The sequence below is a fragment of the Rhipicephalus microplus genome, chromosome 1 (genome assembly GCF_043290135.1).
Source record: "Rhipicephalus microplus isolate Deutch F79 chromosome 1, USDA_Rmic, whole genome shotgun sequence".
Classification (NCBI taxonomy): domain Eukaryota; kingdom Metazoa; phylum Arthropoda; class Arachnida; order Ixodida; family Ixodidae; genus Rhipicephalus; species Rhipicephalus microplus.
This window is the reverse complement of record NC_134700.1, coordinates 201,632,560-201,650,576: the sequence shown is the minus strand read 5'-3', so window position 1 is coordinate 201,650,576 and position 18,017 is coordinate 201,632,560. Positions and strand designations below refer to the sequence as shown.

Sequence of the window (18,017 nt, the reverse complement as noted above, 5' to 3'; positions counted from 1 at the left end):
GATACGTGGCGGGGAGTAACAATGCAGTTGGCACACCACGCAAAAAAATGTGGTTAATCCCCCTGATATAGCAATCGGTATTACACCCGCAAGTGAAGCCTGTCTTCAGAAATTTAGTTCAACATTGCAAACTGACAGACAATGTCTATTGGTGTTTAGTGGCTACAGCACCCATAGATGGTGATGCTCCGCAACACGCAACGACTTCCGACCGGGATACATTTTTGTCCGGAGAAACTGCATTGCATTCGAAATTATCCTCTGAAACTTCGTTAAGAAGCGACACTCTCCTTCTCCGCTCTTTTTTTTGTCTCCTTTTCTTCGCTCTCTTTTCGAACGTGGCGCCATCTGCTTTACTCCGGTGTAGCAGATGCCCTTTCGCAAATAGGGTGCTTGCTTTCCAGGCAGCGCACTGAGCAAATTCCTGCCAGACGTCTAACCCTGAATTATCTAAACGAGTGTAACGATGGCCCATGACAGCTCCGTGTTGTACCACATAGTGCTAACAATGTGCAGGGGGTATTCACAATAACTGTCAGTGGAAGCAACAGCTTACGTTGACGCCGTTGACACGGGACGACAATGTCGCCGGCAGTCAACTTCAGCGTTTGACGAGACATCTAAGACTTTAACCTTAATATTGCGCCAGAAGGCGCACATCGCTTGTGTTTGGCATAATTGAACAGCTGTGGTTGTTCCGTTAAAGGCCAACTCCAGTGTTTTTTTTTACCATGTCGAGGGAATGGTGCTTTTATGTTCCTGAGACACTCTTGTCACGCTCCCGATAGCTGAAATGGCCAACAAATTTGAAAACAATTTTCGATTCGCAAAAAACTGCAATACCGAAACCCAACAGAGTGCGCTCTACGTATGACGTAATATCCTGGCAGAACCTGGCTGGTCGTGCGTAACGCCGCCAGATTGCAGATGGTCTGCAGGCCGTCCAAGTTTGTGCCTGCTGTGATCGGTTATGAATGTGTGGCGAATCGTGAGTGGCCCACAACGCAACACCATTTGCCAACCACCACACGTGCACCAACACGGAAAAGGACATCGCACGCTCAACTAAGGAAGCACCGGCCGAACCCGCACAATCTACAGCATTCAAGCAGACGCTGTAGTGGCGCATCAGTTCCATCACGTCCGCTTTGCCAAATCAACGCCACTCACACAATGTTGCCCTTAATTATGGCAAGCAAGGTGAGCGTTTAGAGGCAAACTATAAAATTCATTCAAAAATGATTTGTGAAACTCTCTAGCCTGCAATTAGGCATGAATGGTGCAAACGTGCAAATGAACTTACCCAGTGTATTTTATTGAGGTCCATTGACCTCGAAAAATAGCAGGAGTTGTTCATTAAGCGTTTAGACACACCGACCACATTTCACAAGGGTACCTTGATGACGTATCTGACATACGAACTACATCACCGAAAGAACGAGCAAGTGGATGAATGAACTATATTGTGCCACCGTAAGCTATTCCTCAGCGAGAGCTCCACTCGCGCACATAAATCTTTACACGAAATACACGTAAGCTGTCTCGCGAAATGGCATGTATACGTGAAGTCCCCAAGTGATGAACGCAGCCGACACTCATATCCTCCAGCTGATTGGTCAACGTAGAAGAACAAAGAAAGCACAACGCTCTCAAATATTACGAGCACGCAACAAAGACTAATAGAGAGCACAATCCAGTTTTGTTTATGCAGAGAGGTGGCGCGTAATCCATAAGTTTAAGCAATTACATTTTCGGTCACCAATACCACGAACTAAACTAGTCGGCGCATCACGTCAAGCAGGAAAAGGTAACCATGTATTCACAAAAAGCAGACCACGCAGATGCGCTAATAAAACGTAACGAACATGGCGAAGTTCAGCGCAATTAGCTACAACATGTTTAACACGTCAGAGCGGGTACCAAATTACGCGAATCTCGACGAACGCTTACACTGAGAGACTCGCAACTTACCTCACAACGGCTAGTCGGAAACGTCGGCCTGAAGTTCTTACTTCCGATTCTATGTAACCACATCATTTGTCACAACTTGTTGCGCTTAGCGGATGGTACCATGAAGTGATTTTAAATGCGAAACATTTATTAGGGAACTTCGGTGACTTTGTGCGTATCTATCTAGCCGCTTACGAGTTTTAGCTCTCCTGGCTGTTTTGATAATGGCATCGACACCAAACTTGGTATGGCATAATATGGCTGTATGAAGAACACATTTGACTAGTCATAACATGAAAATCATGACTTGTATGTCATGAATGCGATGGTTTACATTTCATGGTCCTGCAGCTCTGCGGTGGTTTCGTTTACATGGCATGTTGCAAAACTGGTACGGTATCGCATGATTGCATGGCAAACAGAAGCGACAGACCCTTACATAAAAATCATGACAAGCGTGTCATGTAAACACGACTACATGCAACGCTCATGATGCGCTCGCGGCCGTTTCGCTTGCGTCACTTATACCAAATTTGGTATTACAATACGTGAATGGATGACGAAGGTATGTGACTGGTCCAAACATGATAATCGTGAGATGTGTGTCATTTAACAACATGACTACATGCCACGCTCATGATGCGCTGGCGGCCGTTTCGCTAGCTTCACTTATAAAAAGTTTGGTATTACGCGACGTGTTTGGACGACGAGGGTAGGATACTGGTGCGAACATGATAAACAAGAGGTGCGTGTCATGTAACAACATGACTACATGCTGCGCTCATGATGCCCTCGCAGCCGTTTCGCTAGCTTCACATGTACCAAACTCGGTATTACGCGACGCGAACGAACTACATAGGTAAATGACACATTTAAACATGATAACCACGACATACGTGTCATGTAACAACATGACTACATGCTACACTGATGATGCTCTCATGGCATTTTCGCCAGCTTCACATATGTCAAATTTGGTATTACGTGACGCCAATGGATGACGAAGCTATGTGACTGGTGCAAACATGATAATCATGAGTTGCCTGACATGAGAGAACATGACTACATGCCACAGTCAAGGTGCCAATACATTTTGACATGACGTGGTGCGCGTGCTGGCCGGCGTTCATTTCGTCGTGTCACGCCAGCGTTGCCACGCCAGGTGCCGGTCCTGCCAAATACTCGCTGGCGCGCGCCGCGCTGCGTTGCTTTGACGCATGCGTGTTTCAGCGCGTCCAACGTCCCTCCGTCACGACTAAAGGGAGACGCAGTATTGTCTAGGTAACGCGCATCGGCGCGAAATGCAGCATGTCGCATTTCACGCTGGTTACCGTCGGGCCACGCCGACGGACGCTGGTCGCGCCTGGCGTCAGACTATAGAGTGTTCGCATTTTGCTAACGTAGCGTCACTGTGCCCAGTGTGAGCGCGCGTCAACGCTACATTGGAGCATATCGGGCCCTTAATGATGCGCTAACGGCCATTTTGCTAGCTCCATATATACCAAATTCGGTGTTACATGACGTCAATGGATGACGAAATATATGGCTGGTGCAAACATGTAAATCCTGACACCCGTGTCATGTAAGACCATGACAACATACCACGCTCACAGCGTGCTCGCGGTCGTTTCGCTAGCTCCACATATACTAAGTTTGGTATCACGTGACATGAATAGATGACGAAGGTAAGCGACACATGCAAACATGATAATCATGACACGGAAGTCATGCACGGCATCATTTACTTCCACCTCGTAACGTTGTGCTCATTTCAAAGCCACATGCCAACATTTCTCATTCATGCTTCGCATATCATCGATTCGCACAGTACGTGGGATCTGCCAATTTTCAGCATTTACTTGTAGGTTTGTTTTGGCATCAGTGGGCACAACAGCCGCCCATGGCAACCGACAGTGGCATCAGTCTGGGGTGAAAAGTATTCCACAGCACAACGCGCACGGAAGGACTCGTACTTATCTGTGAAACAGATGCGATGTACACCAGTGAGTCCGCGCTGAGCGATTGTAAACAAAAATTAATGCAGTGCGTGGCGCCACGTGCCGGCCGGCATCTGGTCACATATGTCGTCACACATGTCACTACTTTACGAAGTTTCAAGGTCTTTAGCTCTGATAGTGCGCATTCCAGCGTCCGTTCGAATGGTGGCACCGAGGCGCCGTAGCGCTGAGACTATGCCGCCGCCTCTGTCGTGGCTGGTTAGTGTCATAACGAAGTACTTGTCTTCGTCGCTAGGCGGCGGCACTGCCCCAACAAACGAAGAACGCAAGTATAAAGAGCAAAGGAGTGTGAAGATATGTAAGGCGCGTCTGAAGGACATTTTGCCTATGCGCCGATGGCGCAGTCCTATAGCGAGAAGTCATAGGTTCGGTTCCCTGGTCTTCGAAATGAACGTAATTTTTTGTTTTTATTTGCATTTGTTCATGTAACTTTTACCAACGTCATATCCGTGACAGAAATACGTCAGTGAAGTCTTGGTGGATTCTTGCATAAAACACTTTAGTGTTAAATAAAATGCGAAGAGATGATTAGTCATCTGTCACATAAGCCGGAAAACAACAAAAGCAAGCCCCACCGACCCTAATGTCATATTGTGTCACCTTGTAATGTACGTAAGAGCAATACCGGCTGCCGAATCGGTCGTTTGTGCGTGACACGTCGTGGTGGTCTATAGTGGTTACGACACTCGACTTCTGACCAGACAGTCGCTGGATGAAATCCCGGCCATGGCGGGTGCATTTTAGATGCAGGCCAAAACACGCGAGGACAGTGTACTTAGATTTAAGTGGACGTTAAAGAATTTCTAGGTGGTGGAGATTTCCTGGGCCCTCCACTGCGGCGTTTCACAAGCATGTCGTGGTTTTGGGACGTTAAATTCTAACTATACAATGTATTATCCTTCATGCGGGGGCGTGCATGCTGCCTTTTGAAGGTAAATCTGGGCGTAAGGGTATATAGGGCATTTAGATGTTTCGAAGTGATAGCGCTGAAGCTTGAAGACACAACAGCCTGCGTCAAAACGAAATAACCGCTTCTATACGTTCATTCACCCTACTAGAGCGCTAAGGTAAATTGGGTTTTCTGGCTAAGCTAGCTTCCTTAATACGCACTGATGGCAACACATAATGTTATAATGTAAGATCCTGCTCGGGAAAAAGAAAACCTTTGTTTGTAAGGCAGGAAACGGCGTTAAACTACTCTTCCATAGATTGAGTGTTAATCGTAATGGCAGCTGTAGGAGTGGGGCAGGTCCGAGCGGTATATTCAAGGGGGTGTCGCTGCTAGTATTTTTGTTTTTGGAGGTTTTCTAGATTACGAAGTGCCTTTTTGCTTTTGTAATGGTATAATACGAGAACGTTTCTTCTTTTAATGGAATTTTTCAACCAATTTACACAATATGATTTGCGTGCATCGATAATGGGCTTATAAAATCATTGGTCACTGCAGCTTGTTATAAAATACTTCCAATTTTTTCATCGCTTGAAGCCCCCATCTGCTTAAACGTGCAAGACTATAGCCTGCCGAAATTTCTCTCCTAACGTCTACACTTTTAGAAAAAAGGTAGTAGTACTTGCTAACTTTGGGGTAGTAACGGTTTGTCACATGTGTTACAACCCTGGTAGTAAGCGCAGTTAGTAACGGCGAAGGTGGTAACAGTTACTAGCTTTGCTGTTACTACCAGCATTTAGTAACGGTTAATACCATAGCCGTTACAACCGATGGGTAGTAACGTTTATAGTTTTCAGAAAAGTTGTCACCGGTACTACCTAGTTAATATTCATTTTCATATTTATCCACTGCTAATGTAAGTCTAATGTAAGCTAATGTAAGTAATGAATGTTTCCTTACTAGACACCTACGGGCAATGAAACGTGGTGTGCCATGAACGCGAAAGATAAATAGACATAACATGTTCACTATATTTTTACGCTACAGTAGGAAGTACACGTGTGATATATATATCCCCTACTTTGCATATGCATGTCTGGCACAGGTACGCCCATTTTTTTGGATGAATTATAGCAAGTGTGCATCTGGAGCACTATATCATACTCTCTGACTACGTGTGATTGGGGACGTAGCACAAAACTTTTAATGAGCCTTACTTTAAAAAAAATATATGTCATATCTTTTTTATTATAAAAAGGCCACAAAAAGGCATTATTTACAGTGGCCGAAACAAGGTACCGTACTTATTAATATAGTCTCAGTGCATTTGAATGCTTCACACAGCTAGTATATCAGCGGTTAAAAGGTAACAATTGTTTTTGGGGTTTCACGTGCCACAACGACAATAATATTTGGAGAAACGCCACAGTGGATTAATTGTGACCGTCCTCCAGATTAATTGTAACTATCTTGTTATTTTGATCCACCGGTCTTGTTAATTTTCTGTAATTTGCTAATTTTGTTGTAATTGTCTATTACAATGCGTGTAGCACTTGCTTATGGTTTGTTAACTTGTACTTCTTCATTTAGACAATATCAGAATGGCATTTACATATCTCGGTTGCGTACTCTAAACAATTTTTTTCTTGATCAATGGATATCTCCTGCGCCATTTTTCCGTTTAATGATGATACGTCGAGACGATACCTCTCTTGAATTATCATAATCAGAATCAAACCCGGTTCGGATTAAATAGTCAGCAGCCGGGTAGGAAAAAACTAGTAACGAAGAAAGAAAGGTAGCAATGAATGCAGTTACTACCTCTTTCATTCCAGTTACTAACTGTTTACTAACGTAGGTAGTAAACAGGTCGCAAAAAGTTAGTAACGGCTGCAGCTAGTAACTGTTTACTAACGTAGGTAGTAAACAGGTTGCAAAAGGGTAGTGATAGTTTGATAAAGGTAGTAAGCGCTGCAGTTACTGCCTGTTTGCTTGCAGTTGCTACCTTTTTACTAACTTTTTTCTAAGAGTGTACCGCCTACGCCCCCATCTGCTTCTGAACTTTTAGATTGGTTGAACCTTAAGCGTTATTTTTGTGTTTTAGCCTAAAGAAGTAGGACTAACTTAGCGAAACTTCTCCCCATATTGCCTGCCGTTTACGTGTGCTATAGTATTGTATCTGCATACAGCCATGCAGGTGGGATAACGATTACGCCTTTAGAAATCGACACATTGCCGACAGGAATGAGGTGTGGGCACCGACTGCAACGTACTTGATTGAAAAGTGCATGCCACAGAGGTCAGAACACGAAATAAGGAAGTAAATTGTACGGCTGATTAGAGCTTACTGTTCCCACAATAGATGTGAAATGCATGTGTTGAAATAGTCCTCGGGTGATAGCGTTTATTGAGAAGTCGTTTATTCGATATGTTGCAATTAGAGCATGCTGAGGGATGGCTCCAACACCGTGAATGGCGATTCCCTTAAGAAAAGTGATCTTTTAACGTTTTACAGAACGCATATAAACAGCGTGGCGATATTTAATTTGTAGCTTGGAACGTATAGCATATCTGAAACCTTCTTTCTTTCTTCTTGCAGTGGTCATTGCTATGGTCACATATGCTCTCTTCATGCACAGCATGCTGCCATTTGTTTATTTCTACTCTTTTGTCACGGACTCCCTGGTATCCGGATTCATGGTGGTCCATGCAATAACCTTCTTTTCTAGTGAGTACGCCGCGCCTATTGCCTTTTCAAGTAGCACAAGGGGATCACTATTATTATCTAGTTGGCAATCGTTTATGTTACCAGTTTGGGGCAGCGTGTGTTGGGGAATGAAGTGCCGAAATAAGTGGTCCATGATTTTAAAGGGTATGTGGAGCTAGGAAAAGATTTTAGAAAAAGATATATGCATTTTCACATTGAAGTTGTTTTATATTGATGCTTCAAAAGACCATGCTTACCAAGTTTGATTGCTGTCGGTGCGGAAGAAGTCACATTTTTTGCACGACTTGTTGGCGCACTTTTGCTGTCGGAAGCCTTTCTGAAACATTGTTTTCAACACGGGGCTGCAAGGTGGGCTAGAAACTGAACGCGAACGGAATGCTCGTTTCAGGACGCTTGTTTCTCGCGCGTCTTGTTTAGAGTCCTTTGGTCGGGAGAACACTACAGGAAAAAGAAATCTACTTAAAAATGCATAACTTTTATCCACGCTGACAGCCGAGTCGCTGACAACCCAGAAAAGAAGCTTTACTTTGCGGAAACAGACTAAATGACCATCCACACCTGGTTTCGCACCAATTACTTGTTAGTCCAGCTGTATTTGTGTGCTACTCGCCGTAGCTGCATCTCATTCCCGGGTGATTCCATTGGAATCAGTGAGTGGTGCATTAAGTGATCAACCGGTGTTGTGGGGAATATCCACAAATTGAAAGCTGCAAAACAACATGATGAAAACACGGATGGAGATGGATGTAATTGTCACAGAACAGCCTTGGGTTTAGGATTAAGTTTCTATTGATGCAGAAGATCACCTTGGTTAACTTAATTCGACCGTCAAAATAACGTGGTTGTTCTGAAATCTTTCGAGCCATTTTTCTCCGTTGGCCCTTTGCAAGTGAACTAGCCTGTCAAGAAAATTAACATTTCCGAGCTGCTTCGCCAATATCTACTAACAAGGTTGTTTCTAAACTGAAATATTTTGGAAACTAGACAAGGTACTTTTCCGTTCCCTAAAGATTTGCTTACAACTAATTTAGAAATCAAATGTCTGACAGGCAGTGACAAGGAATAAAATCTTCGCTTTTGGAGTGACGCCATTTTTACAGAACCGCCAAAACACTGCCCAACGAACCACCCTGAAAACATATAATGCTGTCTAGATTAAAGTTATCTTTTTTAAATGATAGTCTTTCTAGGCTTGTATACATAATATAACATTATAACATGCATTTTGTATTGCCGCTAAGGTATTGAACAACAAAATTTGTTATATTAACAAGTAATGTCATCTCCGAGATCTTAATATGAATTAGCAAAGTTCATTAGCTGACTCTCCAGCCCTGCGTCCTCTATGAACGACAGCGTTAGAGAGCGTTTCTCGCAGAAATTCTGGTGTTGAAAATCCTGATTGGTGCAAATAAAAATATCAGATTGCAGTAGCAATCGCACTGGGGTGTTCAGCGTGGCGGTAAGGTATTTTATCACGTAGCCACGCCAGTAACCGAAAACGATTCGGAAACAACCAACACAGGCGTGAAATAGTGTGTGACGAGTACCGTTAGCAGCAGAGTATAATTGAGCCAGGTGACACGCCATGCGAAGTGCATGGCGGGCAGGTGGTTCGAACGCCCACCATTACAGAGTGCTCAGGCACAATGAAGCAGCATTGTCAGCAACTTCAACTTAGTGCACAGCTGTGTGTATTGACCATCGTGTGCCTATAGTTGATCATGGTATTGGTTATGGCGGGACACTTCGCGATTGAATTTGCAGTATACATGTACTCTTGAAGAGTTTCAAACGTTTCTTCCCTCACGATATGTAATGAAGGTGGTCGTCCGATAGTGACCACTGCTTCAATATAGGTTTCGTAGATTACGAGGAAAATTAGTTAGCAGAGATTGACCGCCATAATGGTACATGAACACAACGCTACTTGATACAAGGAGCGTGACGGCTATGAAATGCCATCTTCATTTCGTGGTAGTAAGTTTTTCTGCGAGCATTGTTCTAGATTAGGTTAGCTTTTATAACTCAGAATATCAAATCGAGCGGTAGCCCAAATTATGAAAGCATTAGATAATGTTGATTAGTATGATGAGAGAATAGAATATTTTAAATTAGAGCTGCTATACGCTGGTATGGAGCTCTATACCCGTAAAACCCACTGTATCATTATTGAAGCGTTAATTAGGCGCTTCTGATTCCTTAGGCGGGTCTGATGCGTCGCAGGAAGTTTTCAGAAGGATATGGCGCAGTGAACGTAGCGAAAATTATAGCTGCAATTTCACCTCCCTACCTGCAGGCATGGTATCCACACTGGGATACCAGCTCTACATGATCGACATTGAACGTGGGCAGGATCTTATAAGCGAGGAGCACGATCGAGATTCAGTGCTCTGGCTTCTCTACTTCTGTCCGCCGTTCAGTGCCTCGTGGGCCCTCGTGAAGGTGGTGCAACTCAGCCTTGAAAACGCCTACTGCACGTACACCTCCGACCTGAGCGTCATCTACGACGTGTGCGCGTTCGTGAGAAACAGCGCTCAGGACGCCGCCATCATGATGACCGGCCTTCGCTACTGCTGCGCTACTTTCTACAACAGCAACCGAACATCGGTGCAACCGCTATCCTGGACGTCCTTCCACAGGTACTTTTGCGTCATGACCGACTGGCAACGTTACAAAAAACAACGGTGACGGAGCGCTAGCAGTTCTCCGGCACAAAGTTGCGCTGCTTATTTCCGCAATTGGTGGGACAATAATGTGGATGTATAGGAATACCATTTGCGAAAGAGTCATTGCATAGGCGTTAGTGTTCTTGCACTCCTTCTAAAACTTCGATGCTTCTTCAAGGATAACTCAGGAAGGAACATTTTGTTCCGGCTCAGTGGTCAGGTATCACGTCCTGCATATGTCGGTTCAGCTTCTTGAAAGCCGCCCGCTGAAGCACGTCGCCGCCAGCAGAAGATCCCATGTGTTACGCACAAATGCTTTCAGTAGCAGTGCATGAAACTTCAAGAAACGTGGCGCAGTGTGCTTTCCAAGTCGAGAAGTCATGGAAACCACTGAGAATGTCGGTCCATTTTATAATGTACAGTGCAGAAAAATTCAACGGTGGAACGTAAACCACGCGTACGCTAGAAAGCAGCACTGCGGCCACAAACAGGGGTTGAAACAAAGTTACTGGTAAGTGAGGAATAGACGGCGTGAAATACAGCTTACTAGTACTGGTTGGAGTTTAACGTTCCTAAACCACAATATTATTACGAGAGAAGCCGTAGTAGGGAGCTCCGGAAATTTCGACCACCAGGGGTCCTTAAGCTAAACACGTGGGCATCAAGCATTTTTGACTCCCTCGAAAACGCTGCCGCCACGGCCGGGATTTAACCCAGCGATATATGGTTCAGCAGTCGAGTGCTATAGTCACTACACCACCATGGCGGGTAGCAGACAGCGTTCGCCGGTGCGTTCGTTTTATATTGCATCGGGGACACGAGTTACTGGTCGTACACCCACAGTGGTTGTGCCACACCGACACCAAGTTCGTATCACACACGAAGGTCGAAACATGTTTTTCTTCGCCACAATCCAGACCTGGCATTGGTGCCACAATTCACGTTTTCTGCTTGTTTTATGTACCACATGATGCTGGACAGCTAGCCACCTTAAAAATGCGTTGCAGAACAAACATTCGACCGCTGCGGACGCCCTAATAACCGCGAATGTGCTTGGAAGTCGTATTTCGAAGACTCATAGATGCCTATAGAAGAATCACGTTGTTTAGCGTGGTCGCGCTTTGGACTTTGCTAGGCCTAAGATGCCTGTTGAATCCGTCTGACCTCTTCATTCATTTGTTTTCTTGCGGCGATGACAGGGACGGTGCCATGACAGAGATGACGGTGATGTTTCTCGAAGGCTTGGTGTGCTTCCTGCTGCTCGTGCTCGTCGAACACGCCGTGATGCGCCACTGGTTCATCCGGGCGGACGTGGCGCAGGCACCTGTCGCGGAGAAGACGTCTCCGGACGTGCTCGCAGAATTCGACTACGTCAGCAAGGTTGTCGAGCGACACGACCTCCACAAGCCCTCGCTTCTTGTGCTGGACCTGAAGAAGGTGTACGACCGGCACGCCGCTCTCCGTGGAGTGACTTTCCACGTGGAGCCCGGCGAGACGGTCGCCGTGACGGGGATGTTGGGCTGCGGCAAGTCCACCCTATTAGACGTCTTGTCGGGCTTCAAGCCCGCGAGTGGAGGCACAGCCTACATCGGTGCCGTGTCGCTCAAGGAAGTGGCCCGCTGGGAGAAGTTAATCGGACTCTGTCCCGATTACGACGCTTTCCTGGGGCGGCTCACGGTGCACCAAACGATGGTGCTTCACGCGACCCTCCGTGGAGTTCAGTACCAGGACCGGGCCACGCTCATCCAGCACATCTTCGCGCTGCTGAACTTGGAAGCCGTCGCTGACGAAACCATCGACAACTGCAGGTATGCACGCGTGGTGTTCAGTATAGAAACGACAAGTTACTGGCGTGTAAATTGCGAAGAAATGTAGAATACTGTTCAGTAGGACCGATGAGAAGGTTATAAACAATTTAAGAACAAGAAACTATAAACAGTCTGCGTGTGTTCCTAATTTCTAGCGAGGTGTTAGCATCGCGTTGCGTTACATGATCGGCTGAAATACACCTGATAGTGTTATACTGTTGATCGGTATTTCGTCTGACTTCCTAGTGATACAAACGTATCTTTGCAAAAAAAGTTCGGCCGGTCCCACTCATCGTGAAAATCGGCTTGATGTGAAGTAATTGGCGAGTTCCTGTCTGTGCTCTATCTTCTGGTTATGTTTTGAGTCGAGCTTTACGAGGTGGATTGACGCATTCTTCAAGTGACGTAGCTTTGTCCCACAAAGCGCTTGCTACGCACGCCGGCTGCACTGGTGTTTAAAGAGTAACCCATGTTCTGGCACAACGGCAGCTCTCATGTTGGAGCTCAGGCCTAAGTTCTATTTCAACAAAGCGCACGCGATGGTGCAATTAATTTCGCCTTGCTCGACTCTGCAGAAATACGAATGCCATGTGTGATAATGATATGATCGCACTCAACGACGCGATGCTTGGGTATCATAGGTAACATTCATTACTGTATTTCTCCGGGGTCGATGAACACTGGAATATATCTGGAACCACAACTGAAATTCTTGTACCATAGCAGACGCGTCCACTTCCGCCTTGAACACCGCACTGTGCGGCCAGCGGTCCACGGGGTGCCTTTCGCGGACGCTTGGGAAACTAGCGTGCAAGCGCAGTGACATGCCGTAAGTGGGGCCTTCGTCGCGTCGTATGCTAAAGCACGGCTGCTCCGCCGAATTGCGCTAGCTTTTCGGTGCAGCTAACTTTGCTCTCGCTATGCGCACGCAAGTTGAGAATTTTGTACGATTTTCGATACGCGCAGCGATAGCGCCTCGTAAAATCCAGTTTTTCTCCTAGTACTTTCTTTCTTTTCTGCATACAATCTCACAGGAAATAAATCTTGGCGCTTACATGAGTAAATTATGGAAGATCCATTGGCGTTCCCCCAACTAATCAACTTAGTTTTTTTGGGGGCTAAGCAGAACATTCCCGCGACTGCCACGATTTGCCACGATTGTTTTCACCAGCTGAAAGTTTGCGCAATAACGTGGATAATACAGTAGAGTTGGAATTGAATACATAAAGAAAACTACGCGGCATGCAAAATTTTTAAGCCAAGAAAGATAAAAAGCGATGCTGGGCACTGGGTCACATGGCAATAAAAAGGGAGTTAAGCTCAATTCAGTGCCTGCGGACAAAAGTAAAAATTTAACAGTAGTGGTTCTTCGGTAGACTTATTGGTGAAAGCTCTATTTGAACGCTCTTTTAATAATTTACCCACGAGAATCGTACGAAAAACTCGGTTGCAAATAAGGAAAAAATAGAGAAGTGTTGGCGACTTATATAGGCCAGCGAATGAAGGCAATGGTGCTGGTAACGCCCAAATGATGTGCTACTATTCTTAAATAATAAACAAACTGCCCAAATCCTTTGGTTTCAAGCGACTAACGAATGGAAATTTTTTCAGATTTATAGCTGTTATGTAAGACCTCAAAATGCATTCATCGCCAATTTTGTGGCGCCTACAACGTTCAGCCTGAAAAAAAAATCGAAGCCTATCCATGTAGTGAATGATGACGAGTAGGTGATGGTCCGGCAGATCATTAACCTCCGTAATACTTTTTTTCACTTTCTTTTTCTTTCTTTTATAACGAAGTGCACTCTATGACTATGAGAAAAAGAGAGCCGAGAGTAAGCATGTTTTATAGCTCTTGGACCACCGCGGCGAAAGAAACAGCGTGCCACGAGCGCACCCGCGATTATCGTTCTCTTCTATACGTGCTGCTGGCCCGCAGGTCGCGGGTTCGGATCCCGGCTGCGGCATTTCCGATGGAGGCGGAAATGTTGTAGGCCCGTGTGCTCAGATTTGGGTGCACGTTAAAGAACTCCAGGTGGTCGAAATTTCCGGAGCCCTCCACTACGGCGTCTCTCATAATCATATGGTGGTTTTGGGACGTTAAACCTCACATATCAATCAAATCAATCTTCTATACGTGCGATCTGCGCGCTAGCGTCTGGCGCTCCCAGCGTGTGCTAGCCAGGACAACGGACAACGGAGGGACAAGGCTCCAGCCTAAACTGATTCGCCCCTTAAACAATCGCATGAGCCGCTCGAAAATTCTGGCGACTGGGTATACAAAGCAACTAAACAGTGGCGTAATCAGGCACATGTCCTCCCCCATCTCCTCACTCCCCAATTTTTTTTTGCTCAAAATACAGAGCCCAGATGCCCATTTTCCTGCTCGGCTGACATTTTGAAAGTGGTGACCCCCCCCCCTCCGAAAAAAAATTCTCCTTATGCACCTGCAAAAGAGTAGCATAGTTGTGCGAGGTTCAGCACTGTGGGGGGATTTTATTCATGGGTGGGCTAAAGCTTACCGTGAAATCGCTCGCAAAAAAAAACACAAAAACACGAGGCGTAACAGTTGGAAAGAACGAGGAGCTGTCGCTGTGCTTCTCGGGAAGCGTGTCGCATTAGCATTAGCATTAGCAAGTGTGATTTGGTGAAGCCGCCGCGCATTAGTAGACTGTATGCGGCGAAGGCACCACTTACAGCTGTCACTGCACTTGCGCGTCAGTTCGGCAGGAGCCTGGCGGTTTTTTTTTTCCTATTGTGATAGCAATTATATGGACACTCTCGGCCGGTTTTTGCCGCCAGCGTCGGCGTCGAATTGGGCGTCGCCGTCACTCACCGTATATGTGCACGTATCTATATATATGAAATCGCAAAAAAAGTCCAGAAAAAGACTCCGGTGCGCGGAATGGAATTGGGACCTCTGAAGTGCGAGGCGTTAATCACTGAACCCCAGATGAGCTTTTTTTTCTTTATTAAGCCACAGAGAAGTGAGTCCCTCAACGTTCAAACGGCAAGATATTTATATTTACCACTTAGTGTTTTGAGCATTACCAGAAAGATGGGGCATAAAGCACGCGTCGCCACATTGTCACAACGTGGCGGTGCGTGCTCTCATCTCCCATGCGTACTTTCCTCCGCGGAGAGGAGGAGTGGACGCTCAGTCACACGCGCTTATCTCGTGGTGGGGAGGATTGTACGTCTTAGCTGGCCTTTGGCTTTCACCCGAACGATTCTGTAGTAGTTACCGGGTGCACAAAAGTCACTGTAATAGTTGGACAGTCTCCGTTTTTGAAAAGAGCGCGCTTTTGAGACACAGCGAAGTAACAACTGAGATGCATATTTGCGTTCATCTAAACCTGTGAGTTTGTTTCGTTTCTAGGAAACGTGGGACACGTTACGATCTGCTTGCCATTCTGCATGTAACCTTCCAATTTGTTGCTATCGCGGTCAATGCTTCGCCTTTGGGGTAAAGCTGGGATTTCTGGATGTAACACATGGCGTTACTTTGTGATAAAATTCTAGATTTCAATGTAGAATGCCTGGGTTCGATTCCTGCTAGGATCTTTTATTCTTTGAACCGATCGGATAAACACGGCTGATGCTGCTTTTTTTTTGACGCTGTTGCGTCAAAAAAAGCTTGCTTGTTCTTGTCGTTTTGGGTTAAACTGCGAGTCAGCGCAGCATACCAACATACTGCAGCCCATTGCATATAGTTATGTGCTCTATTTGATTTAAGCGAAGGGTTTCTGGGCGTACTAGACAGGGATTCTCGTTATTCATGTCATGACTAGACCGTCATATTCTTCTTAACCTTGTGATTTCTTGTGGGAGTTTTAGTCTTCACCAACTGATAGATCATTTCATTTATCTATTTTTATGTACACCTCATCAGGAATGAATATGAGCGCTTTGCTTAGTAGGGCAGCCAATTGGTCTGGTTGGCATTGAATGCTTAAGGCAGGAAAGCTCGAAAGAGAGGGTCACATATTAGGGCTTTTTTGATATTGGATTTAGTGCACTCAAGTTGGCACTCTCAGTTAAATGCAGATAAAAACCTGATAACACCAAACGGGGAGCTCTTAATCAACAAACCACGATGTTTAAGGCATAACACGGATTTAAGATTAAGGAAACATTCTGACGCCTCCCTAGCAGTCTTCATCTAAGAAGGTCTGCTCTTTGACAAATAATGAAGTGGGGGGGGGGGGGTACAGGCTCACGAACACTATTCCGATTACATTTCAGAAGTTTTGACGTTGACGCTGATTGTGCTTGAATAGAGTTCACAGGTTTGGGTTAATTCAGGTATCCAGTGGAATATGTATATTTGCGCAGTTATACCACTTCTTATAAGAGTATGTGTCACCTGAAGAGGGCAATGTCATCGTCGTACAACTTCTGTTGATTATGCGAGGCAGGCATAGATGGTGCAGTATGACTAGTCATACAAATATATGGGCCCAGAGCACTGCGTATAATCAATTGCTATTGATGGAAGCCCCCATTTTGTGATGCTTTGTGTGACATCAGTAGATATATACACCACTATTTACAGGATTGCCGTTGATAACTTCTTTGCGTCAGATTGACAACTTTTTGTCCCGATTCGTTGAACAGTTCAGGCTGTTTAAGTGGATACTTTCTGGCTACTTAAGACTTACGATTTGGCTGTTAAGTACTCATTAAAGTAAAGTGCTTCCAGCTTTCCTGTCGTTTCTGTTGATGCACGCGCGTGTCTTGTACTCCTTGAAATACGGCTCACCTTCGAATAGAGTGGCGAAGTTGGCATACGCGTATACAGTCAGCATGCCGCTCATGGTGCTCGCCATCTACACTGATGCTGTGCGCAAACTTGTACACGTAATTCAGATGCGAAGTGCGCGTTCTCGCGTAAGCTTAAAAAACATAGGTCCGCAACAAAATGAAGCTGGTTTGCCAATATTTAGCAAGATTTCTCTATCTGAAGCTGGACTTTTATACTGTAAACTCTACTAATGAAATTCAGTATGCAGTTAAAAGGAAAAACCAGTTCACCATTTAACGTTCCTATAAACCTTCTGGCTGATATGCTCTAATATCGCTCTAATATGACATGAACTCTCTTTTGTAATTAAGGTATAGGCACGCACGCCTAATCTATTGTAATTTCCTTATAACCCACTTGTCTGCGGCTTGAAGGGCACACCATACGGAAAGATGGTTATTTAAGTGGCATTATATATTGCTATATATATTGCATTATAAATTGCATTCTATATTGGTCAATACTAAGGACTGTGTTCGCAATGCCACCTATGGTCCATTTTACTACAAATGTGGCAACATTATTTTATGGAATGTCTACTTTTAGCTACATCTAGCTTGAGCTAGAACTTCCGTTCAAGTCCACCCAACGGCAGTCTTGTATAGGCTTTGAAACAGTGTGAAATCGGAAATATTGCCCCACTCACTGCATTGTATAGAACGACACAACAATGTAATCGTCATTTAATCGTGCGTCCATGGAAACAAAAAACGCAGCATGGTAGTCATAACGTTTCTCGCTATTACCTCCTGTATTAGCAGCGTTCAACGAATGATCATCGAGGTGTGCTTTCCAATTCATCACCATTAATGGTTGGCGCATTACTGCACAGTTAAATTGCGACACCAAGAAATTGTTTTTTTTTTGCTGCGGTAAGTACTGTCAAATATTGCGTACTTGTGGCTATTCTTCATCGAAAGTATATTGGTCCCACAATTTCATCAGTATTATTAGGATGCGGGCTTAGCTCTTGTAACGTCCAGTGGACAGGAGTCTTCGGCAAGCTTGCATGACTTGTAAAGGAAGCGGGGTCTCTTCTTCCTTATGCGAAGACGAAAACGTTGAATGGAACACGTGTAGTACAGCGCGCGTACGACTAACGGACAAAGAAGAAGATGCAGCGTATATGTTGTGACAACCTGCGGGTGCCT

The 18,017-nt window shown here is 45.2% G+C and overlaps 1 protein-coding gene across 1 annotated transcript in view; it reads left to right on the top strand.

The window, feature by feature from the left end:
* Window positions 1-18,017, top strand: part of LOC119167310 (phospholipid-transporting ATPase ABCA3) — a 31,339-nt gene that overhangs the window by 11,811 nt on the left and 1,511 nt on the right. Inside the window, exons 6-8 of the mRNA XM_075868016.1 lie at window positions 7,457-7,585; window positions 9,885-10,227; window positions 11,454-12,062. Of these exons, the coding sequence (XP_075724131.1) occupies window positions 7,457-7,585; window positions 9,885-10,227; window positions 11,454-12,062 (1,081 nt within the window). The remainder of the gene's footprint in view (window positions 1-7,456; window positions 7,586-9,884; window positions 10,228-11,453; window positions 12,063-18,017) is intronic.